The following is a 27,569-nucleotide window of genomic DNA, read 5'->3' as shown; positions in this document are numbered from 1 at the left end:
CTCAGATGCCGCTTCCGGTTTCAGCTTGGCCCCGAGGCGGGGGAGGTAAACTTGGGGAGGGAGGTCACGAATAGGGAGCGGGGAGGGTGCGAGGGGGCTGCGGTGGGCCGAGGGCAGGCAGTGTTAAGGGGTACTAGGGCAGGGGTGGGAACAGGGTGGCAGGAGGCCGAAAGCTGAGGGACAGGCTGTGGTCTTTGAGGCTCACCCCACATCTGAGCTTCCGGCATTTTCCCTTGTGAAATACAGTCCTGGAGCTCCTGGGAAGTCTTGGCGGTGCCCGAGACCTGGGTGCAGGGCAAGGAAGGCTTCCCAGCGATGGAGAAATGGGAAGGGAACTCCAGCAGCGGAGTAGAGAGGTGCACACAGCTGGGGAAACGACTATAGGGGCCTGGGGAACCCTTTAAACAGATTTTCTTTAAATGTTTGAGCCATGTCTATTTGGAGAAGAGGCCAGGCCTGTGGAGAAGGCTGAAAGGGGACTAGTCAGCCCAAACCTGCTGGAAGGAAACTAGCTCAGTCCAGTTATTTATGCCCTGCCTCCCACATGTCTCTAGCTAGCCTCTCCTAGAGGATGTGGGACAGCCCTGTCCCCATAGGTGTCACTCCATCACCCTCATCTCCTGCACCACATGGTGGTCACCCCGTGCCTCCTTCCCTGCCTTTTCTCTTGTCCACAGGGGCCACACTCTCCATAGCAGTCAGAGGGAACTTTAAAATAGTAGATCATGTCACCTGCCCTTAAAAACCCTCCAATTTTTTTTTTTTAAAGGCTGCACAGCTTGTGGAATCTTAGTTCCCTGACCAGGGATTGAACCTGGGCCCCAGCAGTGAAAGTTCCAAGTCCTAACCACTGGACTGCCAGGGAATTCCCCCAAACCCTCCAATTGTTTCCATCACATTTGGAATAAAATTTAAACTCTTCCCTGCCCTTGGCCCTGATGATCTGGCCCCTCCTGACTACCCACTGGTGCTGGCCCACAGCTGGGCCTGTGCTGTGATAGATGGTACTGGCCCAGGGCGTCTCAAAAGCTTTTCTCCAGCAGCCTGAAGCCATCCCCAACCAGGCTTATTCCTCTAAATCTGTCTAGTTGGCTTCAGTGGCAGCATTTGTTCCCTGCAGTACTGCAGAGCTATGTTCCATGCTTCCAGGGCTCAGTGACCAGCATCTCTCCCAGAACAGGTCCCCTTTCTCTTCCCCCTCTGCTCCTGGTCACCATCTACAGGAAGCTCCTGAGCCCTGGTGGCTGGGCCTTGGAGGCATCTCATGGGCTGCTTGCTGTTGGATTACCTTCATTAGGGCTGTTTTTGCTCCTTCATTAAATTAAATTCCAGGAAGCAGTGCTAATGAAGGCCCCAACGAGTTGCAGAAGCTACCAGCCCCAGCCTTTGGACAGCATGGCAGGGAAGGCTAGGCAACAGGGTGAGCAGAGGAGTGGCTTCCGGGGATAGGGCTGATTATCATTTCCCAGGCCCTCCAAGGATACTGGGTTACCCAGGGGAGGGGGCCTTTAGAGGCTGCATAGGTAACAGACACAGTAGCAAGTTGGACAAGAGCTTTTCAAGGACATGGAGGGGGGCTCAGCTCAGTCATGGACCCAAAGCCTTGAAGGCTCCCTGGGTCCCCTGCTAAGTCACTGGGCAGTTCTCCCGCAGTCATATCAGCAGCACCCTGAGTGCCAGGATCAGTTGGATTTTCAGGGCCAGACATGGGTCACTGGCTTGGAGATGCTGTTGTCCACTGCAGGCTCATATGAACTCCTACCTCAGCATCTCTTGGGCACTTGGGAGCCCCCTGCCTTCCCTGTGCCTCACTGATGCCTCATGGCTGGCCTCCCTCACACCACAGTCCCTCTTGCTCTGGCTGTTCTGGCCAGGCTGGCCTTTCTGTTCCAAGAACACTCAGGCCCTTCCCGCCCCAAGGCCTTTGCACTTGCTGTCGCCTCTGCCTATCGCTTTCTTCTCTTGGCTTGTCACATGGTTGGTCCCTTCTCATCATTCAGAGTTCCCCTCCTTGGACTGTTCCTCCTTTTTTTTTTTTTTTTTTTTTGCGTTACGTGGGCCTCTCACCGTTGTGGCCTCTCCCGTTGCGGAGCACAGGCTCCGGACGCACAGGCTCAGCGGCCATGGCTCATGGGCCTAGCCGCTCTGTGACATGTGGGATCTTCCCAGACCAGGGCACGAACCCGTGTCCCCTGCATCGGCAGGCGGACTCTCAACCACTGCGCCACCAGGGAAGCCCCCCTTTTTTAAAAAATATTTATTTATTTATTTTTGGCTGCGTTGGGTTCTCGTTGCTGCGCGCGGGCTTTCTCTAGTTGCGGTGAGCGGGGGCTGCTCTTTGTTGCGGTGCATGAGCTTCCCATTGCAGTGGCTTCTCTTGTTGCAGAGCACGGGCTCTAGGTGCGCGGGCTCAGTAGCCGTGGCTCACGGGCTCTAGAGCACAGGCTCAGTAGTTGTGGCGCACGGGTGTAGTTGCTCCACGGCATGTGGGATCTTCCCGGACCAGGGCTCGAACCCATGTTCCCTGCATTGGCAGGCGAATTCTTAACTACTGCACCACCAGGGAAGCCCCTGGACTGTTCCTCCTGCATACACCTCCCAGTGGCTCTTGTGTCACCCTGTTGAGTTATTCCAAAACAGTGGAGTTCATTTCCCTGTTTATGTGTTTGGTGTGCTCCTGAAGCGCAGGGTCCCAGCTCCCTTCCTCACCCTAAGGTTCTTGGCACAATGGCACACAGTAGTTTCACAGCAAACAGTAGTTGAAAGGACTCCTCTCAGAGCCTCCTGCCCGTGTCAGGTGGAATCCCCTAGCCCCCAGAAACCTGAGCATGGAGTGCTGGGCCCTGAGTTCTCCAGGCCAAAGCCAATTGAAGGAGGTGGATGACTGTGAAAGGGGACCCTGGACCCCAAGGCCTGCCAGGCTTGGGACTGTTTCCCTGGGGGTAAGAGAAGCCTGGGAATAGCGGTTTGGAAGGAAGGGGCAGAGAGGGCAAGGTGGCTGACTCCAATCTCAGAAGTGCTGCTGGGCTCAGAAGCAGGAAAGGGGAAGTGCAGGGGATGTACTAGGAGGTGGAGCCTGGCTCAGGGTTGCAGGGAGGGAGCCAGCTCTGACCACTGAGATCTACAAACAGAAGCTGCTGAGGCCCTATCTGCAAAGCTGTGATTTGGTGGTACAGGGCCTAGCTGGGCACTCCCTGCCATCTGAGAGCCATGGAGATGGAGTGGCCAGGATCCTGGACTTGGCATCCCTGTGGGGTCCTGCCTGTTCTTGGACTCTGGTGGGGGCAAACACACCCACCCCGAAACTGCCTTTGGGGAAGTTCTGGCAGCTTCCCCTTCCTGGAGTCTGTGGACCGGGGAGTCGCAGCCCACTGAGGGGGTCTCTGTTCCTCACCCTGTTCAGCCTGGTGCACGACAGGAGCTCAGGACAAGCTGGACCTGCTCTGTGGCCTGCGGTGAGCCTCGAAGTTATCCTACCTGTCCAGGTGAGCCAGTAGCTGCCACTTCTCCATTCCAGCTGGGATGCCATCCTTAGTTCTGCTGAATGTCATTTTACTGTCCTTTATGGTCTAGTTCAGGTGCTGCTGGACCAGCATGCACAGACACAAGTCATGCCTCCTCTGGTGCCCGTGAAGCCCTGGCTGGGCAACCATCCTCCGCCCCCAGAACAATGTCTCTTGAAAGGATGAAAGGACTCCTGGGCTCCCAAGTGTAAAGGAAGCAGCATGCCTGTGATGTCCCTCGCTGGATGACCGTGGTTGCGTCCTGACCCCTTCTGGGTCTCAGTGGCCTCAGCTTCAAAGCCAGGTGTTTCTCTAGCTCTGACTGTTGATTTTCTCCCCAGCCTGTTCCCGAACCCACCCTCCCAGTCCCTGTTCCCACTTCCCTCAGTGATCCTCTCCCTCTAATACTCCCCACACCACCTCCACCAAGAAGGCTCCCTGACCTTCCCAGGCACCATGATTTCTACCCTCTCTGCACAAACAACTATGGTGAATATATTTATAGTGATGACAGGATTAGTGTTTTCACCTCTCCCCGCTCCAGGGGGAACCCCTGGAAGGGTGGGTTAAACTTTGTGTGATTCATTCGTTTCGTTTGACAAATATTTACCTGCCACCCTCAAGGACTATGCTGTAAGGGGTCTGGAATCAGAGATCTGGGTGGGTGGCAGAGACTCACCACTGGGATAGTGGCATCTGGCTGGGGAGGGGAAGCCCCAGGACAGTGGGAGTCAGAGATGCCCAGCTCACAGCCAGGGAATGAAAGATTGGGAGGAGGGAAGTGGGGGAAGGGAATGGGGGACGTGCAAGAGAATGGGGAGAGCAAGGCAAGTCAGATGGCTGGAGTGCTGGTGTGTTGCAAATGGAGGGAGATGAGGTGGGCCTTGGTCGGGGACAGCCCCTAAGGGGCCTGGCAGAAAGAAATTACTGTTATAACAACTCATCCCTACTGAGGGCGTTTTGTGTACCATGCACATTCTGAACATTTAGCTACATTTCCTCCCTTATCCGTGACCTCAGCCAGTGTAGTGGGTAGCTATTACTGTTAGGTCCATTTTACTGATAAAAAAAACTGAGACATGGGAATTCCCTGGTGGTCCAGTGGTTAAGACTCCGAGCTCCCGGGCTTCCCTGGTGGCTCAGTGATTAAGAATCCACCTGCCAATGCAGGGGACACGGGTTCGATCCCTGGTCTGGGAAGATCCCACATGCCTCAGAGCAACTAAGCCCGTGCGCCACAACTACTGAAGCCCACGCGCCTAGAGCCTGTGCTCTGCAACAAGAGAAGCCACTGCAATGAGAAGCCTGCGCACCGCAAGGAAGAGTAGCCCCAGCTGGCTGCAACTAGAGAAAGCCCCGTGCGCAGCAACAAAGACCCAACACAGCCAACAGTAAAACAAACAAATAAATAATAAATTTATTTTAAAAAAGACTCCAAGCTCCCAATGCAGGGGGCCTGGGTTCGATCCCTGGTCAGGGAACTGGATCCTGCGTGCTGCAACTAAGACCTGGTGCAGCCAAAAAAAAAAAAAAAAGAAAAATTAAAAAAAGACAACAAAAAACTGAGGCACAAGGCGTTTCTGGTACTTGTCCAAAGTAATACGCAGCCGGCAAGTTTGTGGAGTGCTCCTCAGAGTCCCTGCTGTCAATCACCACTGTGCCACCTCTGCCCCTGCACAGTCCAAAGCCGTGTGTGTGGGCTTTATCCTCAGGGTACTGGGGAGCCACAGAAGGTTTGTGTGCAAGAGAGTGATATGGTTTCTTTCAGCAGGATCCCCTTGACTGCCATGTAGAGGATGGATTGTAGAGCAACAGGAGAGCCAGGGAGGAAGCTGGAGGCCTAGAATAAGGGACAGTGGGGACAGAGAATGGGGATGTATTTGAGGGGGAGTTAAGGAGGGGAAGAAACTGACAGGATGTAGGGGTGGGGAGCAAGGGTCATGGCTCTGGCTGGTGGGAGGTCACAAAGTGGAAAGCCTAGGAACAGGGGTTATCGGGGGTACCCGAAGTGTCTGGGTTTCAGAGCAGCGGTGGACATGGGGCTGGTGATTGGGGGAGAAGTTGGGCCTGTGGGGCTCTGAGCCCCTGGAGTGGGAGGTGTGTGACTGGAGGAGCAAACAGAGACTTCGCAGTAGCCCTGGGGACCCCCATGAAAATGGTGAGGGAGCAGCCAGGAGCACTGGATGCAGGGGTTGCTGGACTCTGTAGGAAGAGCACTTAACTGGAAGCGGGTGGCTAACTGGTGGGAAGGGTGCAAATACCACAGGAACTGGCTTGGGGCTGGGGGAAGCCATGCCTCCCAGTGGCCCTGTCCTGCCTCACCTCCATTGACTGGGGTCTGTGTCTACCTACCTCTGGTGAGCCTGGCCTCCAAGGGACGGACAGTTTCTCCCTGTTGCCTGGCAAATGCTAGAGCTGTTGCCTGGCAACTGCTAGAGCTGTTGCCTGTTGCTAGGAGCAGACTAGGGAGGCCCAAGGAGGGAGGATCAGCTCTCAAGCGAGGGGCGGGGCTGACAGGGGAAGAGGCCCACCTTGGAGCTGGGTTTGTAGTCTGTGTGGACAGGCTGTGTTCTTGGCTGTGTGCACTCATTTTTACAGTGTGTTCTGTGGATTTGAAGCATTTTGGAGGCTGAGCCTATGTATGGATGTGTAGAGCATATCTCTGAATGTCTGTGTCCCTGGGTGGGCATTGTGTTTTCAACAGTTGCGCTGAGTGCTCATGGCAGGGCCTGCCTGAGCTTTGGTTCCAGGCAGGAGGGAGCCCTGCGGGAACCATTTGAGGACTTACAGGCCAATGCCCCCTCAACAAGAGAGCCATTCAGAGAGGGACGCATGGACATTCCAGGGAGAGCAGACTGAGGATTGAGAGTGGAAGATGTGTATCAAGGTGGTAAGGAGGGAGTCTGTGCTAAACAGGGGACTGTGGGTGGCTAAGCATTGATGACCAAGCATTGGTGGCCAGCTCCCTTCCCTGCTTTGTGGACCTTCCTTGTCTTTGGACTGGGGCCTCCCCAGCTCGTGGCACTAGGGCCACACAGGACACCTTCCTGGGTAACCCTTGGCAGACTTTTTAAATGCCCATCGGAGGTCGGGGCTGTGGCCTCCTCCTGGAGAACAGGATCAGAAAGACTGAAATGTCCCCTTAGAAATGCTGTTGCCTCCACCCCACCTTTGTCCAGCCATGGGGTTGCAGCCACTGTCCAGGGGTGACAGGCCATAAGATCATGGCCACTTATCTTCCCAGAAGTCAGGTGGCACCTCTCTCTCTCTCTCTCTCTCTCTCTCTCTCTCTCTTTCTCTCCCTTGGGTCATGGTTGCTGGGTCCCATGATGGAGTCCAGGATAACTACCTGCAGGAGGATACCTCCTAGAAGATCAGAGAAGGATGGATAAGTCTTGGATGATTAGAGGAGGTATCCCAGCTGTAGGGAGACAACCTGGGCAAAAGTGTTGAGGTGGCAATAAACCTTTTTCTTAACTGCAACCTAGAGAGAGAAGGGGCCAACCCCGCTTTAAGACTAAGAAAGCCGCAGTCCAGAGAGCCTCCGGGGCGCTGTGGATCCTGAAACAAGTTTATTGGGTTCATTAACAAGTGACGAAGACACGCCTCCTCCGCTCTGCTCGCCCAACTAAGAGGACTGGTTCCTGCTCGGCCCCTGAGGTGCACTGGATCTCCGTCCTCAGGCTACGAGATCCGCCCGCCCCCGCCGTCGGGCCGCGGAGCTCCAGGCGCCCCGCACCCAATCGGAGTCCGGCCCCGCCTACAGCCCGCCCTGCGCTCAATCCTTCTGGGCTAGGCTCTACCCCTACCGCTATCCCTTGGCGTGGCTCCGCCTCCAGCCCGAGCTGAGCTTGGGCCGCACCTAACTTCGCCTTCGCTCCGCCCTGACTTCGTCTTCGCCAATCACCGGCCCCGAATCTCATATGGCCCCACCTCCGGCCCCGCCCCGTCCCAAACCCGGGCCTGACTCGCTCCGGCCCCACCCCCTGCCCGCCCTGCGGTCCGTGCGCGGCGGCCTGGAAGGCACCGCCCGCAGACGCTCGGAACTGCCGACCTGGGAGCTACTCGTAGAGGGCCGGCGGCGGGAGCAGAGTGGGTCGGGCGGGGCCGAACTGGGCCGGGGCCGTGTGAGGGCCGGGCAGCGGCCGGGCCGGCGGACGGCGGGATGGGCTGCACCGTGAGCGCCGAGGACAAGGCGGCGGCCGAGCGCTCCAAGATGATCGACAAGAACCTGCGGGAAGACGGAGAGAAGGCGGCGCGGGAGGTGAAGTTGCTGCTGTTGGGTGAGGCCGCACCCTGCGCTGGGACCCCCGATTCCCCGCCCAAATCCCCGACTTTGACCTGAGGACTAGGGCTTCGAACTCTCAGACTCGGCCTGGACCCCCCACACCTGGACTTGAACCCCCCAAACCCGCCTGGCAAGGACATACAAATAATGGATCAAAACTCTGGGTTGGCCTAGACCTCTGATCCATAGCCCAGACTCTCAGATCACATCCTCAACTCATTCCAGACCCCAAACCCCCAAATCCAGCCACCAGTGCCCCAACACCCGCTGCCCAGAACTCTGCTTCACCATCCACCCTTGCTGACCAACCTCGCAGATCCTCAGAGCCCCTGCCTGTCCTTTCATACTTCCCTAGACTTTACCCAACCCCCCAGAATCCCACTCGGCCCCCACCTTCAGGCACCACCTGTTCCCTCACCTGCTCCCCCTATTCCTATTGGGCATGAGTATCTCCAGGGCCCCTCCCAGGCCCCCAGTCACTCCCTCCTTCTCCCTCTGTGCCCCATCCCTACTCTGGACCCAATATTCTCCACCTGTGCACCTTGACCCCAAGGGACCTCTCAAGTGGGATGACTGCTTATGAGCTCTCTCTCCAGCCAGAACCCCCAAACCTTTAGAGACCCCTGCTCCCAGCATCTGGCCCACCAGCTCCCTCTCTGCACACATCTCTCCTCAAACCCTCTGCTCCCCTGCTCTTAAGTCCTTTCCCACACTCTGGCCTTCTCCAGGTTCCCCCAACCCTCCTACACCAGGTGGGCCGGGCTGAGTGGACTGGCCCCAGACCTCTAAGGGGCTGGACTGAGGCTCCACTGGTCATGTTGGGGGAGGGGACCTGGCCTCAAGCTTCCCAGGGAGTTCTGCTGGGTATCTGTTTCCCAGTTTCTAAACCCTGTCTGGGCCAGTGAGGGGGGCATCTGGGAGTAGGAGGGAGTGTGGAGTTTGGGTTGCGTCGCCTCCAAGGCCAGGGAAGATGGTGGCTGCTTGAGGGGTGGGGGGAAGTGGAAGTGGTGAGACAGCCGACATATCGCTGCCCCCGGCGGGCGGGCCAAGGAGATATGCTGATGGGTGCTAGTCTTCCCGCACCCTTTCTGGGCCCAAAGGCCTGGGAAGTGGCCTCCGGGGGTGGGTGGGCCTGTCGGATCTTGAGGCCCTGTGAGTGGTGGACCAGCTGGTTGAGTAGTTGGGGGCCTGCTGGGGGTGGGCATCTGAAGTGGATTTGTGCAGAGGCTGCGGGCCTGGTAGTTGTCCCAGTCCAGCCTCCCCCTGGGAACAGGTGTGGTGCCCAGTGGTGGCCTGATTTGGGGGGGGTTCAGGCATGGGGCTGAGGGAGGCCCTCGCGGCAGCATTGGAGGCTGGACCTGTATGTGGGGGGGGTGTGGCCCCTCAGCCCCAGAGCTGCGTGGGGTCCCCAGGCTGTGAAAAGCGGGGCTTTTCATGCTGAGCGTATGGCCGAGGGACAGCATGTCTTCCATCCTGGGCCCATCTGTTGACTGTCCCTGGGGGCCTGGCCTCAGGGGCACAGCCCCGGAGGTTTCAAAATGGCATCCGCTCCTCTGCCACTGCGGGGAGGAAGAGAAGGGGCGGGAAGGGGCGGCGGCCCAGCCTCCTGGGCTGTTTTGCGTTGGGCGCTTGCCTCTTCCTGTCTCTGCTGCGAGTGCGGCAGCGGCAGCAGCGAGTGGGTGGCGACGCGGCGGAATGCCCATCGCTGCTGCCCGCTGGGCCTGGGGAGGGTACTGCTTCCGGTACTGCTGCCTCCCAGTGCCCGGCCAGGGGGTCTCTAGCCAGCCCCTTCCCAGGCCGATTGCAGTTATGGCAGTGCCCGAGAAGATGTGGGACTGGGCCATGGGGCTTCTGGCCTGTTCTGTGTCCTGACCCCATTCCACCAGTCTTTGCTGCTTGGAGCCCGGCTCAGGTTTTAGGACTGGCCACCCCTCCCATGCTGGGCCGGCAGCAACCAGGGGTGCAGGGTTCCCTAGAAATGCTCAGCATGTTCTAGACTGGGGAGTCCATCTCAGCATTCTGCCCTTCTGGCCTTTGCTTTCTCTGTGAAATGGGCTTCCTGGGTTTGGGCCAGAGGAGTGCTGTGCCCAGGATGGGGGGAACAGGGACCTCGTGGAGGTTCCTGTTGGGAGTGGGGAGTGGGGGCTAAGACCCTGCAGAGGATGCACTGTAAGGGGCTGGGAGACCAAACTTTGCCTGAAATTGAGGACTCAATCTGCCAGGACTGCCTGGAGGAGGATCCTGGCTGGCCATCCCTTTCCTATCCAGGTACAAAGAGGTGATGGGAGCCTAGCTGAGGCAGCTTCAGAGAGCTGGGTGCCTGTCCCACGTAGCGGAAAGACCTGTCCAGGCAACGGAACTCAGGCTGGGCAATTGCCAGCCTTGCCTCCCAGCCAGAACCACGCCTGCTGCCCCACCCGCATACTGGCTCCTTCCCGTCCTGGGTTGCCCCGCCAGCAAGCGGACATAGTCACTGTCACTGTCACCGGGGCAAAGGCAGATGTGATACACACTAACTGGTGAGAGGGTTTTTTCCGGCAGCTTGGTAGGGGGAGCAGAGTTGCTGATACCAGCCCTACTTCAGCGATACCCCTGCCTCCACCCAGTTCAACTTGACTGACCAGCTGTCCCCAGGTAGAATTTGGGGCCTCAGGCTGGGCACTTAGGGGAAAGTAAACCAGAGTGTGTGTGTTTAGAGAGTGACTTTGATTTGTTTGGGCTTGTGTGGGCAGTCTACAGAGAAGGGAGAGACAGTGCCCATCGCTGGCCCCAGGAAGGCTTCAGGGTATAAATACAGCAGTTCTCTCTTGCCCCTGGGACTTTGTATCTGTTCCCTTCCCTTGATGTACTTTTCTGCCGTTTCACTCCTACTTGATCGTTCTTTAAGACTCTGCTCAGGGATCGCCTCCCAGGATCCTTCTTTGACAGACCCCCTTCTCCAAGGCTCCTCTGCCCCCCGCCCCCACACCCCCCAGCGCTACCCCCATCAGAGTGTGGTATTTGTCCAGGTCACAGCTGCCCTCCCTTGCGACAGGGGCAGGGCTGCGTCCTATTCATTTCTGAGCCTTCTGTGCCAGCATGGAGCATGATACCTATTGGGTGCTTCTTGTCTGTTTGTTGAATGAAAGCAGTGCTACTGGTGTGAACTTGGCCTTGGGGATGGGTAGATGGAGGAGCAAGATGGCGGTCACTGAGCCATCGCCTGCCATCATGGGCAGGTGGCAAGGGCTCAGTGTAGGGCCAATGACCAGGACTGGGGGGTTGGGAGACTGAGGGAAAAGTTCTTCAGGCTGTTTCCTCCTGGTCTCATCAGGCTATGCTGGCACCTCAGAGACAGCCCTTATCCCACTCCATGCAGATCTCTTGCTGACGAGTGTGCAGCCTGTCACAGGGCACAGCACACAGTAGGGACTCCAACTGTTCATATGGGAGACTGGCTTTACATTCTTCCTTTCAGCTCAGGCTCTTTGGGGACTGTTGCAGGCCCGCTGTCTCTACCACTCCAGTAGAGCCTGTCTAGCTTTTAGGGCTGGAGCTGCCCCATAGTCATGTGGCTCAGACCAGAATAATGCTGCAGGAGTTCTTGGCCTGGCCAGTGCGGAGCCTGCACATACAGGGGCTCAATTAGGTTTATCAAATGAAAAGGAAGGGAGTTTTGTGACCTTTGTCCTGTCTGTGTCTCTCACAAGGGGCGTGGCACACTGTAGGTGCCTATTCAGTGTGTATGGAAAGAGTGAAACTATTGCGAACATCCGTGAACAGGGATAAATAATTCTGGGGCTGCTGCTTGGGGCTTGGTGTAGCTGGAGTTAGTGGGAAGGGCTAGCCCAGGATCCTGGCTGGCTAGGTAATGGGTAGAGTCTAATGATGCCTATGAATGCAGGGGCGTTGCTTCCTGGAGAAGGGGTACTCTGGGTGGCCTTGAAAAATTAGCAACATTTGCCAGGGTCAGGCATTGGGGGCAGAGGGACCAACTTGGTTCCCAAGCCTTTGGGTGGGTGTTTCCTGGCCTGTGGGGAGGAGGGCTCACCCTCCTTAGACTGGCTCTTGGGGTCACACAGACCTAGGTTCAAATCCCAGCTCCACCTAGTGTACTGGCTGAGAAACCCAGTGACAGGTGAAATCCTAGTAGGTGACCGGCTCTCCATCCATAACCTGGGACGCAGTGCCTGCCTACAGCCACAGGTGTTGTGGGGACAGTACACCAAAGTCTGGGGGTGTGAAAACAGGTGGGGGACCCTCTGCTGACTCCTGCAGAGCTGAGAGTTTGGTGGGGAGGGATCTCCCCAGCCTGGAGGCTGCCTGGCTACAGTATGGAGCCCCTGGGAACCCCCTCCCTTTCCCTTAGGCAGCTGCTCACAGCAAGCGGGAGACTGAGGCTTGCAGACATTGGGTGCCATCTGGAGTGACACACTGTCCTGGGGACCTTAGGCCCAACCTCTGGGGACTGAGCCACCTTCCTGGGGGTCTAGGGTTGGGGGTGTGTCAGGGCCCTGGGTACCACGTGGGCTGGTACCCAGGCCAGCCTCCAGCCTCCCTATTCTCCCCATGGCCTTCACCATCCCACCATCCCGCTATCCTGCTATCCCGCCTTCAGGCTGGATTCATTAGCACTTGAATGGGGGGTGGGGCAGCTTGGGCCTCAGAGTCTCTTCTTCCCACCCCTCCCCCAGGCTAAGCCAGGCTTTGTCTTCCTGAGTCGGTAGTGCAGTGCTGGGGCTCCCAAGTGAGGGAGTGAGTAGGGGTCTAAGCCCTTTCTGACCCCCTCTGCCTAGGTCCTGCTCAGGCCCCCTGGGCTCAGCCCCTGCCCATGACTCCAATGTCGGTGCAGCCAACATGAAAAGTTGTACTTCTAGGATAGGAGTGAAACTGGGTCCTTCAAGTGATACCCCTGAGCTGGGAGACTGGGTGAATAAGGGCGGTTTTGCAAAGGAAGTGACACTGGAGCTCAGCTGAGGGTATCCCAGGAGGGTTGGGGGTTGGAGAACCCCAGACAGAGGTCAGAGCGGGTGGTAAGGACAGAGGGAATGCCTGCCACTGTGGCCAGAGGTGGAAGTCAAGCCAGTTGGGGAGTTCAGGCTTCCATGCCAGGACCTGAGGCAGCGTTAAGCCACCCACTGTGCTTGACTTGGAGCCTAGGCTGCCAGATGGGGACTGGCATGGTCAAGGACCTCTTTGGGTTGGCCCAGGGTTGGCCCTGGGCTGGCCTGAGCTGCCGGGTCACTGGGTAACATCATCGATACCCAGGCCTGCAAACGTTGCCCAGTTGCCCAGCAAGTGACAGCAGGTAGCTGGGGGTGGGGCCTGATGGGATCCCAGTGAGGTCCCTAGGCTCCAGCAGAGCAGGGGCTGGCACTTGGGACAGCTTGGGCCAGAGGCAGGCACACTGGTCCTGTACACCCTGCCCTCGATCTAAGTCCCTAGATGTGTCTCTCTCGGTCTCTGTCACTAGAAGCCACCCATTCTTTTGGCAGGAACAGGATGGAGGAAGCTTTGTCCACATAAGCCCTTAGCCTCTGAGGGACCAGGGCCTTGCCTCACCACATCCCCAGCAGAGGACGAGACAGTCTGACCCAGAGCCTAAGTGCTGTCTCCCCAGCAGGATGGGGGCAGGGTGCAGGCCAGCTTCTATCTCACCTTCCCAGTATCTCAGGGCAGGAGTCCTAACCTAAAAGTTCAGTGGGGGAAAGGAGTTAACAGGTTCTGGCCAGGCCACAGCTGATGGGCCTGCCTAAGAATGCCCTGGGGAGGGCAAGGACTAGGCCCTTTGATGGTGGCCCTACTACCTGCTGCTCTCAGGCAGCCCCTCCCTCAGCCACAGGTGCAGGGTGGGGCCCCCTCTGCCCAGCCCCACCCAGCCTCTCTAGCCTGTAGCTCTTGTTCTTACTAAACCCCAAACACTCCACCCTCACCCCGATGCTGCTTTTGGGGCTATGGTCATCTTGGTGGTTGGAGGAATAATCTCCCTGGAATAACCACACATTCCCTAAACTGGGCTGGACCTTCAGTGTTGGCCTTCTGGGTACACTTCCAAGGCTTGACAGTAAATGCCAGGCCAGTTTGAACCGAAGCCTAGAGGTGGGATCATATAAGCCTTGTTGAGAAGGTGTCCTTATGGCTCGGAGCATTCCGGGGTGCCATGGTTGCTACAGCCTCAGAATATCCAGAGGGGGTGTTGATGGCAGCACCTACTGTGCCCCGGGCTGGAGGAGGGGCAGTGAAGTCTGCATGGCAGGGCTGGGCCTCTCAGGGAAGTGGTGTCCACACCAGAGGAAAAGGAGGAAGCAGCTGGAGGAGGAGGAGCCCAAAAGGGGAAGAGGCTAGAGAGCCGCTCACACTCTGCACTGGGGTGGGGAGTGTGAGCCAGCTCAACTGGGGGATTTAGAAGGTGAGCCCCACCTGTGCAGGCTCATCTGCATATGCCTGTGGGCGACCCTACTGGTAGTCACTGGGTTGGAGTCAATCTAGACAGCTCTGTCCCTTGTCCTGTCCCAGCAACCACTGGGCCCAAGATCTCAGAGAAGGTGGCGCCTCTGAGAAGGATTCCAGGCCCCTCCTTTGACCACAGGAAGTGGTGGCTGGGAGAGGGACGCCGGCAGGGGGGCTAGCAGGAAAGCAGAGGGCTGCTTCTATGTTCCCGAGCAGCCATTGCCCTCCAAAGCCGGAAGGCCGGCTGCAGGCCCAGATGAATACCCGGAAATGGAGCAGCAGCCCCGGGATTAGCTCACTCTGGGTTTCCCCTGCCTGGGGGTAGACAGAGGGCCCTTGATCCAGCGTAAGGATTCCCCCCACCCCACTACTCACTGGGCCTGGGGGTGCCTTCACTGGGCCTCAGTTTCCCCTCTGGTGATAACAGCAGCTGCCTCTGATTGATGACTATCGTGTAGGGTTGGTCTCATCGTATTTAACCCTGCGAGGCTGGGACTGACATTACATCCATTTCACTGATGCAGAAACGGAGGGTCCGGGACATCATGTGACTTACCCAATAAGTGGAGACACCAAAATGCGACCCAGGTAGTGACCCTGAGCACCTGCCCCCAACTGTTGTCACCCCTCAGGAGCCTGTGCCCAGTTGGCAAGAACTGCTCAGTCAGGATGACAGGCAGATGCTCTGGGTGCTCATGTGTTCTGCATATGCCTGGGGGGCCTCAATTCTTTTAGGAGATTGAAAGGGGACCATCTGCCCAGGAGGATGGGACCCAAGACTCTGTGCGTGAATCTTTTTCCTGCTTAAAGCCAGAAATCTGCTGTGTGGCCATGGGGTGACCTCGTCCTAATACATCTGGCCCACGTCCCCTCACGGGAATACTTAGGTCACAGTCAGGCAGCTTAGCGCTTTGCTCTTCCCCTAACATTACGCTTGTGCTTCCCACAGCACCCAGGCTTGGACTGAGACCAGGCCTGAGGAAAGCTCAGAGGCTGTCAGAGTCCAGCATGGGGGCCTCTGAACCTGAAGACTGGGAGTTGTCCAGATGAGGAGCAGGGAAGAGTGTTTCAGCAGAGGGTCCCCACTAAGAGCAAAGCCCGTGTACGGTACTGTGTGGAGACTGATATGTCTGTGGTGTGGGCTGGCTACAGCATGAGACGTGGTGAGGCCGGTCCTCATGCTACTTTGCCTCCAAAATCCAAGTTTTCTTGCCTTGCCTTCCCCCACGGAGGTTCCCAGGGTTTTGCTCTGGGTTGTCAGGCCAGGCCCTAGGGAACTGAGGAGCCTAAAAGCCTTAGGAGAGCTAGAGCAGAAGCAGCAGAAGCATCAAGGCGTCGGTGGGCCATGAGGCCACACACAAAGCTGAGAACATGCATCCTCATGGCCAGTCAAGACTTCGGGGCCCAGAGCGCCCACTCCCCCGTCTTCCTCACTGTGTGACCTCAGGCTGTCCTCTCCTCTCTTTGTGCCCAGTGCTGGGACCTGTGATGTCTTGATTCTCAGCACGGTCCATGGCTTGTGAGCACATAGGCAAACTGCCCGCTTGGGCTGGACAGTTTGGGGTGGGTGTGAGGACCCAAGGGAGGCTGCTCAGGGCAGGCGTTGGGCTTGGCACACTCCCCTGAGGGGTACATTTCATAGATGGGGACACTGAGGCCCAGGCATGGGCATCTCACCCAGGGTCTACCACAGTGAATCAGGAAGAAAGGTAGGGGTTATTCAGATTCTTTGAAAACAGCAAAGCGATTTCTTAAACGAAGAAGCCTCAAGAAGAGGGGTGTGCCAATGGCCTGGCTCCTTGTATGACCTGGGCCCTGTCCAGCACCGCCTGGCTCCTGTGGAGGGTGAGACCTGTAGCCTGAGTGGCCGACAGTGCACAGGTCTCAGGGCCTCCTCTCCTCCAGGGTGGTCTTCCTTACGTGGTGCCTCAGTTTCTCTGTGTACAGTGGGCAGGGACCCACTGAGGGAGACACAGCCCTGCCCTGGAAAGCCCTCTCCATGTCTGGCAGGACCCGAGGCCTATTTCCCTTGCACAGAGAGCTCTGACTTGGCAGTAGCAGGCCAGGCCCTGGTTGTTGGTGCTTCCCTGATGGGCATCATGAAGCCGCGGAAGCCGCTGGAGGCTTCCCAAGTGGCAGAGGCTGGAGGGAGGGAGGTTCCGGGTTTGTTGGGGCACCTGGAGGAAGCCAAGGCCACGCACGTGGGTGGCGGTGTCACAGGCTCCATCCAAGACCCACTGCCCGGCCCCTCACAGTGCCAGACCCCAGCTGAGCCTCCTTGGAGGGAGTGAGGGGGCCAAAGAGCAGCACCTGGAGGAAGGAAGAGACACCAGGGGCGGGGCTTGGAGGGCCTTTGTCTGGCGGGGCCCTCTGCCCCTCCCTGCCGTCTCCATTGTTCCCTGGCGTGCCGCGTCTCTGCGGCCGAGGGCTTCCCAGGCTCGGGAGGGGGCCGTGGCTGCGGCACCTCCCCCAGCTGCCCCTAGCCGCGGCTGCTTTCCAGAAACCAACGCGCCTCTGCGCCGCCCAACCCCCACCTCCTCCACCGGGTCTCTGGCTGACGGGCTCCCCCTGGTGGTGGCGGGACGGGACCCTAAGGCTGCAGGCGAGGGGCGGGAGCTATGGGGCCCCAGAACCGCAGGCTGCGCTGGAGACGTGGCACCTTCCAGGGATGACCGTGGGAGGTGGTGCCAGGGCTGTCTTCGGGGTGGGCTTCCCAGGGCTCACCCCTACCTTCCCCCAGTGCCCCCCGCCAGGGTAGGCCAGGGGAGGGGATTTGGAGGGGGGCGGTGGGGGCTAGGGGGCGGGGCCGTGCTGTGGGTTTTGAGCTGGGCTGCTGCCCGTCTACCCTGTGGTCCCAGCCACTGCCGCTTCTGAGAATCTCTGCCCTCAGGCCTGCCACGTCAGTTGGCTGCTCTCCCAAGCCCCACATGTTCCAGGGGAGCCCACCAGCACAAAAGCCTCTGCGGGGAGGCCTGTTACCCAGCCTGCCCAGCCTTCTGGGTGAGGAGAGCCAGTGAGCAGTGTCTGCCATGAGGCTGCTGGACGGGAAGGAGTACCCCGCTGTGGAGAAGTGCCGGGTTGTGAAGGGAAGTGACAACTAAGAGCAAAAAGCCAGCAAAGGAGTGAGTGGCTCTGACTCTGGTCCCAGGTTACACAAGTCCCGCCAGGGAACCACCACTGCTGAGTCAGCCTCTTAGCCACTGGGTCATTGCCCTGTGCTGTGCTTTGTCTGAAAGCCTCAGAAACTCGCCTTCAAAATGAGATGGTCACAGCAGGCCCCTCTGCAGGCTGCGGTTGCAGTGACCTATGCAGCGTGGTCACTGTGGGTTTCAGGAAATGAGAGGTTTGGGGAAATCTGTCATCTTCCAAAGGGTAAAAGAAATAGTGATAATAACTTTGATCTGAATGCTCACCGTGTGCCGGGCACTCACCCGTCTCCTCGGACGAGATAATGGTGGTATCCTGTTTCACAGATGAGGTGTCAGAGGAAGGGCAGGATAGGACTGCAGCTCTTGGAGATCTCAGGGAGAATCGGGGTGGACACCAGGGCTCTGGCAGGTCTGGACCTCCCTCTGGGAGAGGATCTGAAAGTGAGAGATGGGCCTGCTGGCCACTCGAGGCTTCACAGCTTCTGCAGAAGGGAAAGTGGGGCCAGAGAGGAAAGCGGCATGTCAGGGCCTCCCTGCAGGACAAAGCCTTGTCTGGGAGGTAGAGGGTTCAAGATAGACGACAGCAGAGACCTGATGTTGGGGCTTGGGATCAGCATCAAGCCGTTGGACCAGTGGCCCTGTCTCTGCTGCAGAGGCCCTGCTGGCCTTGTTCAGGCAGGTGGAGCCGTTGTTTCTCCCTTCCCCCATCTGTTCCCTCCTCCGTTGGGGCCCAGCGCTCCCAGAGTGGAAGCAGATGTTCTAATGCAGAGCAGCCGCTGTCACCCAGCACATCTCGGCAATTACTGCCTGCCTGCTGGGGGCCCAGCAGCTGCGCCCCAGGGCAAGGGCTGCAGAGGTTTCTTCCTTGGTGGGAAGAGGTATGGCCCAGTGGGAACACTGAGGGCACCCCAGGGATCCTCTGTGGGTCCCTCTGGTCTCAGCTGGAGAAGGAACGCCTGGGGGGCCAGCTGTGGGTAGGAGACTCCTGGTACCTTCTACTGGCTGAGTTCCCCCCACCCAGCACCTTTGCAGCAATCCGGATCCAGCTAGTGAAGCCCCCTTCTCTGAAGGGAAGGTGCAGGGCTGGGTGGGGAGAACTGGGTGCCCAGGATTAGCAAGGGAGAAGCAAACTCCACTCCAGGTACCAGCCTATCTAACAGGGGAACATTATCAGGCCCCGATGGAAAAGGAGTTCCTGGGGCATCTAGCTTGTGGGCTGCCCGAGAACCAGGGTGTCCACCGGGATATCATGCTGTGGCCCCACCCACCTCTGTCCCTTGATCTGCTGTAGCTGCTCCTGGGCCATGCCTCTGATTCTGTCCTGGTGTTCTCCCCTGCTTCCTGCTTGGCTGCCAGCATCACACCCTTGTCCTGCCACTTAACTCCTTCCCTCTTGAGTCACAGCTGATGGAAGGACAACGGGACAGCTTTGACTCCAGGGATGAGGGCTCCATGACCTTGGTTTGTCCACCTGTCAAATGGGAGTTGTTCTGCAATGACCCCTGCGGGGGGCAGAGAATGTCCTCCAAACTCTTCAAAGGGAGAGGAAGGGAGATTGAGGCTCGAAGGGGACAGGGAAGGGAACCTCAGTGTCTGCCAGGTCTGCAGCAGCTAGGAAAATCAGATGCAAAGCAAGTTTGTGCTGTCATCCCCATCTCTGGGCAGGGTCATGGAGTGGCCCACACCCTTTACCAAGAGAGTAATCAAAGGGCCAGACAAGGAGGCTGGTGCCTCAGGTGGATGGTGGTCCCAAAGTCACCCTCACCTGTGGTCCCCTACGCCCTGGAGATCTACCCGCTCTGAGTCTCAGTTCGCCTGGCTGGGGACGGCATGATCGATCTGACCCATCACTTTGCATCCTTGGCCTCCACTCTTGCACTGGCTGAGATTTGTGGCTCCTGGGTCTTCCTTTGCTCCAGGATGTGCTCCCTCCCTCCTGCTCTGTGGGAGCAAGTGACTAGGTGGGAAGGACAGCCAGGCGGTCACCTGGCCCTCGTGGTTAGCCAGTCCAGTGCTGTCCTCCCTGCCCCATGGATATTCTGGGCCCTGGGGAAAGGGCCTCAGTGATCAGGCATCACCATCAGGCCTTCCCAGGCCCTCTCCCCATGTCCCCACTCTGCAGGTGGGAAGTGTTAGTTTGAGGGGTCCTAGCTGTTCCTCTGCCATGCACAGCCCAAGGGAAAGGGAGGGATGCTGCCACTGACCAGAGCCCACACCCAGGGGAATGCACTGGGACTGGGGCCTCTAGTGCCCAGGGGCCGGACCGATAGAGGGGCTCATGCCCCAGCCTGTCGAGAGCCTGCCCATTTGTGCCACCCCCAGTGCTCCCCTATCCTGGGAAGCAGGCCTGGGACAGTCAAGCCCAGTGATTCCAGGCAGCTGGTGGCGTTTGTGAGGCCTTCTCAGGGAGGCCCCTGGGTTGTGGACATGCCCAGGCTCACAGCTGTGAAGGCCGCAGCTGCACCTCAGTTTCCTCCTGGTCAATGTGGATCTGGGGTGGGAGGTAGGGGGGATGCAGGCAGGGGCCTCAGCAGGGTCTGCTGCTTCTCCGAGGGCACTGCAGAGACTCAGACCTGTGTCTGCCTGGGAAGTAAACCCAGTGGCAGGGACTGTGTGGCCCAGCCACAGTACCAGGCATGCAACACTGCAGGGTGAGCCACCTGCAGAGGGGCTATAACTGTGTGACAGCAGCCTCTCTCAGTTTCCTTTTTTAAAAAAATTTTTTTAAATTAAAAAAATTTTTTTTTTGGCCACGCCCTGCGGCTTGCGGGATCTTAGTCCTCCGACCGGGGATCGAACCCGTGCCCCCTGCATTGGAAGCACAGAGTCTTAACCACTGGCCTGCCAGGGAAGTCCCTCAGTTTCCTCATTTGCGAGGTGGGGGTGAGAGTAGAGCTACCCCCGGGGCTTGTTGTGAGGTTACTTAGTGGGTGTGATAGGCGTAGAATAGCATCTGACACGTAGGGGGCACTATTCACAGCTCGGCCGTGATCATCATTGCGGATGTTATTGCTGCTCGTGGTAGTTTGTGTGTTAGCCCCTTCATCCTCTGAGGTTGTCTTAACCAACCCTGAGGGATATGGGGGCCAGAGTCCTCAAGTGTGACTTCCCCACAGACCCCACCACACACCCTGCTGAGCTGCTCAGAGGGACAGACCCGCCACAGTGATCAGGAGGCTTGGGACACACGCAGGTGGGGCATGGGGCAGGTGTGCCCAGCAAAGAGAACTGCATGGGCAAAGGCCTGGAGTTGGCAAGAGGAGATGCCTGGCGGTGACGGGGCAGAGCAAACAGTCTGGGCAAAGGCTGGGAGGGAAAGCCAGGCCAAGCTGAGGTGCGCTCTACTTGGAGCTCAGGACAGGGAGCAAGCGGCAAAGGGAAGAGGTGGGACCCTGCCTCCACCCCCTCCATCCCCCAGCCAGGAGTTGAGTGGTCTCACACTTCCCTGCAGACTCCCTGAGGAATGCAGATTTCTGGCCTGCACCCCTCAAGATGTGGCTGTGTGTCTGGGATGGGGCCTGGAAATCTGCTTTTAAAAAGACAAACAAACAAAAAAAACACCCTCCCAAGGCATCGTCCTGCAGCATCTGAGCCACATTTTGAGAAGGGCTGAGCAGGCCACGCATCATCGTCGTACATGTCTCCCTGCCTTTCTGAATCCTGGCAACATGATCTTGGGCCAAGACTTTAATTTTCTGAGCCTCAGTGTCCTTGTCTGTGAAATGGGAGAAACAGTACCTATCTCTGGGGCTGCTATGACAGTCACAAGAGAGAGAGCCAGCAAATCCCTCAGCAATGGCCAAAGAGAAATACAGTGTGTGTGTGTGTGTGTGTGTGTGTGTGTGTGTCAGTACAGGTAGGGTGTGTGTGTGTGTGTGTGTGTGTGTGTGTGTGTGTCACTGCATGTTTCCCAAGTCCTGGTCTCTATCTGCTCAGAGCAGACATGGGCCCAGTGAGCAGGGCGCTGGGCCTTGGGCCATGTCTGGGAGGCAGGGGTATGACGCCATGCCCGGATCCAGGCCCCTTGGCAGCTGCGGCTCAGAGTGGAGGGAGAGAGGGCTGCTGCCCCGCTGGAGTGACCAGGGCTCCTCTGCTAGCTGTGCCTAGGCACCATGTTGGGGAGCACTAGCTGCAGAGTGGCAAGCCTGCATGTGTGAGGATGACAGGGTGACTCCTGAGCCTCAAGTCTCCAGCCGAAGCCCCTGAACTCAACCAGGGAAGTGGGGAGCCATGGTGGGCAATGGACCTTGTGGGAAGCGAGGGCCTGGAGTGAGTCCACCATGGGATCCAGGTGGCCGAGGTTGCCTTCACCCCTGTGGCCTTGCCAGCTGCACCCCTGGTAGCTCTGCTGCCCACCAGGCCCGACTGCCTCCATCTCACTGTGCAATTGATGGGGAGGGTGAGTTCTGCCTCTAGGCCACGTGGCTGGCTTACCTCTGTAACCCCACTGGGCCTGCTCCCTGACCAACTGTACCCTTTGTTCCAGGTGCTGGGGAGTCAGGGAAGAGCACCATTGTCAAGCAGATGAAGTAAGTGCTGTGTGTGGGAGGCAGCCTCCAAACCTTGATTTCCCCTCTTCTTCCTCTGGGCCTGTACTGGGTCCAGTATACCCAGCCCAAGTATAGGCCCAGCCGTGTTAGCCAGGTCCAGGACCTTCCCAGAGGCAGCATCCATCCTCAGGTCCGAGTGGTTTAGAGGCAGTTTCCCCCTTTCTTTTTTTTTTTAAATTTATTATATTATATTTATTATATATATAAAATATTATATTTTATTTTTGGCTGCATTGGGTCTCCGTTGCTGCACACGGGCTTTCTCTAGTTGCGGCGAGTGGGGGCCACTCTTCATTGCAGCGCACGGGCTACTCATTGCGGTGGCTTCTCTTGTTGCTGAGCTCAGGCTCTAGGTGACGCAGGCTTCAGTAGTTGTGGCACACGGGCTTCAGTAGTTGTGGCACGCGGGCTCAGTAGTTGTGGCACACGGGCTTAGTTGCTCCGCAGCATGTGGGATCTTCCCAGACCAGGGCTCGAACTCGTGTCCCCTGCATTGGCAGGCAGATTCTTAACCACTGCGCCACCAGGGAAGTCCAGTTTCCTCCTTTCTGAAGTAGGTCTCTCCAGGCCCCAGCAGCCCCAGGCAGCCATGTGAGGTCCCTGTGCCCTGTACTCTCTAACCCCTGACTCCTGGCTGCCAGGATCATCCACGAGGATGGCTACTCAGAGGAGGAATGCCGGCAGTACCGGGCAGTCGTCTATAGCAACACCATCCAGTCCATCATGGCCATTGTTAAAGCCATGGGCAATCTGCAGATTGACTTTGCTGACCCCTCCCGCGCGGTACGTGGACTCCCCAACCCTGCCTCCCTCCCATAAGGCTTCAGGGCAAGTCTTGTCCTGGGGAAGCTGAGAACACCCCAATCTGGGCCTCATTCCGGAGGCCTCCCTGCCTCTGACAGGTGGGGTGGGGGTGTGCTCCTGCAACTAGCTGACCACTCACTGCTGTGCCCAGGACGACGCCAGGCAGCTGTTTGCACTGTCGTGCACGGCTGAGGAACAGGGCGTGCTCCCTGAGGATCTGTCCGGTGTCATCCGGAGGCTCTGGGCTGACCATGGTGTGCAGGCCTGCTTTGGCCGCTCACGGGAGTACCAGCTCAACGACTCTGCCGCCTAGTGAGTACTCCAAGGGGCTGGGCTGGGGGTGCAGTGTGGGGAGACCTGGACTATAGCCTGAACCAGAGGGCCTGAGCACCCTTAAAAAGATACTGCCAGCCTCTGTTCGTGAAGCTGCTGACTGTCAGCCAAGGTCTTGGTGATCTGGGGTTTGGCCTGGTGCAGGGCTGTGGAGGGACATCCAGACAGATGGTGCCACCCAGATAGGCTGCTGGCCCCGTACTCTCGTGTCTCCTCTCCTACCTCTGCTTAAGCCAGTCCCTCTGTCTGAACAGCTTTCCCAGTCCCACTGCCCATGCCATCCTGAGCCCACCCAGAGAGGGGCTGGACCTCTGTGAAGGTGGGTGGAGGCCGGTCTTGCCTGGCCATGGCACCTGAGCCCTGCCCCAGTCACAGGGACAGCCGCCCCACTCTCCCCGCCGGGCCTGAATGCACTTGTGAGTGCACGCCCCTCACAGGAGCTGCAGAGTCACAGCCAAACACTGCGGGGGCGGGGGTGCTCCCCAGAGGTCACAGGCTCAGCGCCAGCAGAGCTTTTGGGTCCTGGAGGCAAGGAGGGGTGGGTCCTATCAACCACTGCCATCTCAGTGCCCAGGATACTCAAGGAGGGCAGCGTAGGGCCACCTTCCAGCTACTTCCCACTCCTCCATCATCCTCATCCCCGTTCTTCATTCCCCAGACATTAAGTTCCCACCTTGTGCCCAGCACTGTTCTGGGTGTGGGAATTCAGCAGTGAACATGGGCCCTGCCCTCCCAGGCAGGTTTATGCCATGACAAGGTCACCCAGAGGTGGGGAGCAGATTGGAAAACTCCAGGGACCAGGCATACTGCAGCCCCTCCTCACAGCAATCCTCCAAGACTGCTGTGGGGCAGTGGGTCCCTGGGGTGAGCCCACCTGTTGGGGACAAGGGAAAAACTAGTGGGGAACCCACCATGAGGCCTCTGGGCTGGAGGCTCTCAGTAGGGGGCAGGGTACAGTTTGCAGGTCACAGCACATGCGTCATGGTTCCCCATAGCCCTTCCTGTTTTTCTGTTCTGTCTCTGCGTCTCTGAGGTCATTTCCCTCTGGCCTAGCTGCTGGTGGGAGCCAAGGGCTCGCCCCAGCAGCCCTGCCCCAAGAGCAAGACACTGGTACTGGGCAGTGGCTGGGAGGCCTGGACCCAACCCATAGGACACGGCAAGGATATTGAGGCAGGCAGCAGAGCTGGTCTCAGGGCTTGGCCGGGGCAGCTTGGATACTAATTAGGAGAGCTGGTAATGAGGAGCCCCTGGGACCCCCGCCAAGCGAGTGTTCATGCCTTCCCCCTGAGGAGCCCAAATTTTACTGGGCAAAGAGCCCACTGGGCCTGGCAGGCCCCAACCTGTCCAGCCCTGCATCGAAGGACATGCCAGCCTGCTCTGTGGCGGGTGCCGTAATTACGCCGATTAGCATCCTGAATCTCTCACTGAAGGACTAATTTGCCCCCTCCCACTGCCCTCACCTGTAGTTCCAGCACCCTGGATCTTGTCTGACGCAGGCCTGCCTCAGACCTGGGTGCTGGGGCTTGGCTGGCTAGCCACAGAACTGCCCCTCCTCCCAGGCCCATTCCACAGGCAGGAGGCAGGGGTGCTAGTGCAGGTTTCCTCATCTGAGCAGTGAATGCAGTACAGGCAAGGGTTAAAGCGGCAAGGGCTATGCCTGGGAAATGAGGGGATGGGAGGGAACGGGGCCCGGTGGCCCCCACTGATGCCCCACTCCCCATCCCAGCTACCTGAATGACCTGGAGCGCATTGCACAGAGTGACTACATCCCCACGCAGCAGGATGTGCTGCGGACTCGCGTGAAGACCACGGGCATCGTGGAGACGCACTTCACCTTCAAAGACCTACACTTCAAGTGAGCGAGCGTGTGGGCAGGGTAATGGGGCAGGAGCTGCCAGCCTTGCGGGTGACAGGGAAGAGATCCTCACTCCAGGGCCTGCCGATGGCTGTTGGGAACGAGGGCTGGTCCAGGATCCGCAGCCCCACTCTGAAGTTTCTTAAGGCTTTGTGGTTGCCAGCAGCTCACAGCCTCTGCTGACCCTGCCCCATGTGGAGGCAGCCTACCCTGCTGACCAGCCTGACCCTGCTGGGCCAGACGTGTCCTGGCTTAGAACCCCAGGGGTAAGGTGGGCCAGCGTGGATGATTCCATGGAGGCAGCCGCCATACTCTGAGCAGGCCTCTGTCCTCAGTCGGTCAGCCTGTGAAATGGGGCAGGGACCTTCTCGCAGAACTCCCTTCTCTGGAGCTAAGGTGCTGTGTTTGCAGGATGTTTGATGTGGGTGGTCAGCGGTCTGAACGGAAGAAGTGGATCCACTGCTTTGAGGGCGTCACAGCCATCATCTTCTGCGTAGCTTTAAGCGCCTATGACCTGGTGCTAGCCGAGGACGAGGAGATGGTGAGAGGCCCGGAGGCCACTGGGGGAGGGTGGGGGCAGTGGTAGGGGCGGGGGCTGGTGCTGAAGGCGCTGTCCTGCCCCCAGAACCGCATGCATGAGAGCATGAAGCTGTTTGACAGTATCTGCAACAACAAGTGGTTCACGGACACATCCATCATCCTCTTCCTCAACAAGAAGGACCTGTTCGAGGAGAAGATCACACACAGCCCCCTGACCATCTGCTTCCCTGAGTATACAGGTGTGGGGTCTGGGCCTCTGGGGAGGAGCTGGTGGTGACCAGGTGGCCCACGGGCGCCCCCCGCTGGACAGAAGGGTAACTGTGGGACACACGCAAGGGCTGGTGCCTCACAGGCTTATATATCGATACTTGTGTCTGTACACCCCAAGGCCCTTCTTAACACACTCAGGCATGTACTCTGTACGTCACTGAGCATCCTCCTTCACACAATCAGGTGCCCCTCTTTGCACACTCAGACGTGCCTGTGCCCTCTCACAAGTGTCACACGTTATATGCTTGTCAGTTCACATGCATAGAACCTCACTGTACCTATGGGACAGGCCTGCCTGCCGCACATGCAGCACGAGTCCTCACCATTTTGTCTCCCACAGGGGCCAACAAGTACGATGAGGCAGCCAGCTACATCCAGAGCAAGTTCGAGGACCTGAACAAGCGCAAGGACACCAAGGAGATATACACGCACTTCACGTGCGCCACTGACACCAAGAACGTGCAGTTTGTGTTCGATGCTGTCACCGATGTCATCATCAAGAACAACCTGAAGGACTGCGGCCTCTTCTGAGGGGCAGCGGGGCCTGGCAGGATGGTGAGCCAGAGGGGGCCGGGCAGGGAGGAACAAAGTGGGGCCACTGAGCCCAGAGAAGGGACACGGTTGGGGCTGGGGAAGGTCCAGGTGGGGGTGGTGAACTTGGAAACCCGCTAGGAGACCAGAGGGCAAGGGGAGGGAGGCACGAGGTGCTGAATCAGGAGGGCGATGGAATGCAGGGCACTGACGAGGTGGCACAGGTAAGCCTGGGCTCCGTTCTGCCCACTGGCCCAGACAGCAGAAATGCCTGGTTGTGTCCTGGGACAGAACTAGAGGGCTGCCCCGATTTCCCTGGGAGAAAACTCACTTTCTCACCCGCCAGGCCATTGGCCTAGCCTGAAGGATCTAGATGCCAGAGGGGGCCCAGCTGCCTCAGCTGCCCACCACTCAGTATGACCAGCTCTGCACTCATCCCTGCTGTCTTCCCCTCTGACCTATCTGAGGGCCCTGGTCTGAGGCTGGCCCCACCAGCCCTGGGAGAGGTGGGGAGGATTCTGCCAGTGCTACAGACTCCCCTCCCCCATGTAACCCAGCAACACACACTGGCTTCTGGGCGGGCACTGTGTCCCTGGTAACGAGTGGGTGGGGAAAAAGGAGAAGGGTCATTGTCTAGGGAGGCGGGAGGAGAGACACACACTGGCTACCTCCCTCCCTCCCGACCCATGCCCTGACTGTCCCCCACCTCCAGGGCCACCGCCGACTCTGCTCCCCCCAGCCCCTGAGGAAGATGGGGGCAAGAGGACCACGCTCCCCGCCTGTCCCCCTGGCCGCTTTTCCCCTTCTCTCCTCTCTCTGTTCTTGGCTCCCCCTCTCCCCTCCCTCAGCTCCAGAGACTTGGGGGAAGGGTTGCCACAGGCCTCCCTGTTTGAAGCCTGCCCGTATCCCAGGTGCAGGGAACGGCCACCGTACCCCCTCCTGGCATCTGTTCTGGTTTTAACTGTTGTCTTGTTCTGTGATGGGGGAGGGGAGCACATGCTGAGTCTCCCAAGGCCTGTGTTTGGAGGGGCACCCACTTCTCCAGCCTGGGACCCCTGGCTTCGCCCAGCATCAGCCCCTGACCCAACCCAAGTCCAAATGTTTACAGGGAGCCTCCTGCCCCCACCAACCCCTTCCCCCTAAGCCACTCGGAGGCCCCAAAGGAAAAAGCACAAGAAGCGTGAGACGCCACCATTCCTGGAGACCACAGTCCACTGGCTCATTCTCGTAGCTTTTTTTAAAAAAAAAAAAAGAAAGGCAAAGGGAAAAAAAAAGAGAGAGAAAACTGCAAACCTAGAAAACTTTTTAGAAGAAAAA

General features: G+C 58.3%; 1 protein-coding gene across 3 annotated transcripts; it reads left to right on the top strand.

Moving 5' to 3' along the window:
• On the top strand, positions 1 to 27,569 carry GNAI2 (G protein subunit alpha i2). 3 transcript variants are annotated; one of them, XM_070046649.1, is made up of 11 exons: positions 1 to 45; positions 3,404 to 3,485; positions 3,579 to 3,807; positions 21,856 to 21,898; positions 22,561 to 22,702; positions 22,875 to 23,035; positions 24,783 to 24,911; positions 25,323 to 25,452; positions 25,537 to 25,690; positions 26,062 to 26,276; positions 26,965 to 27,569. In XM_070046649.1, exons 4-10 carry the CDS (start codon positions 21,894 to 21,896, stop codon positions 26,250 to 26,252), a joined length of 912 nt encoding a protein of 303 aa, XP_069902750.1. In that variant the 5' UTR covers positions 1 to 45; positions 3,404 to 3,485; positions 3,579 to 3,807; positions 21,856 to 21,893; the 3' UTR covers positions 26,253 to 26,276; positions 26,965 to 27,569. The 3 variants fall into 3 exon arrangements, with proteins under 3 accessions (XP_069902750.1, XP_060163675.1, XP_030723086.1); XM_060307692.2 differs by lacking the exons at positions 1 to 45; positions 3,579 to 3,807 and having other exon boundaries at positions 3,428 to 3,485; XM_030867226.3 differs by lacking the exons at positions 1 to 45; positions 3,404 to 3,485; positions 3,579 to 3,807 and adding an exon at positions 7,499 to 7,786.

The sequence above is a fragment of the Globicephala melas genome, chromosome 11 (assembly GCF_963455315.2).
Source record: "Globicephala melas chromosome 11, mGloMel1.2, whole genome shotgun sequence".
NCBI classification, from domain to species: Eukaryota; Metazoa; Chordata; class Mammalia; order Artiodactyla; family Delphinidae; genus Globicephala; species Globicephala melas.
Note: the sequence above shows the minus strand (reverse complement) of the source record. Positions and strands in the feature narration are given on the sequence as shown.

Coding starts and splice junctions, on each gene's coding strand:
- GNAI2 (XM_030867226.3), top strand. CDS start 7,669: ATGGGCTGCACCGTGAGCGCCGAGGACAAGGCGGCGGCCGAGCGCTCC. Junction 22,703..22,874: donor TTGCTGACCCCTCCCGCGCG/GTACGTGGACTC, acceptor TGCTGTGCCCAG/GACGACGCCAGGCAGCTGTT. Junction 23,036..24,782: donor CTCAACGACTCTGCCGCCTA/GTGAGTACTCCA, acceptor TCCCCATCCCAG/CTACCTGAATGACCTGGAGC.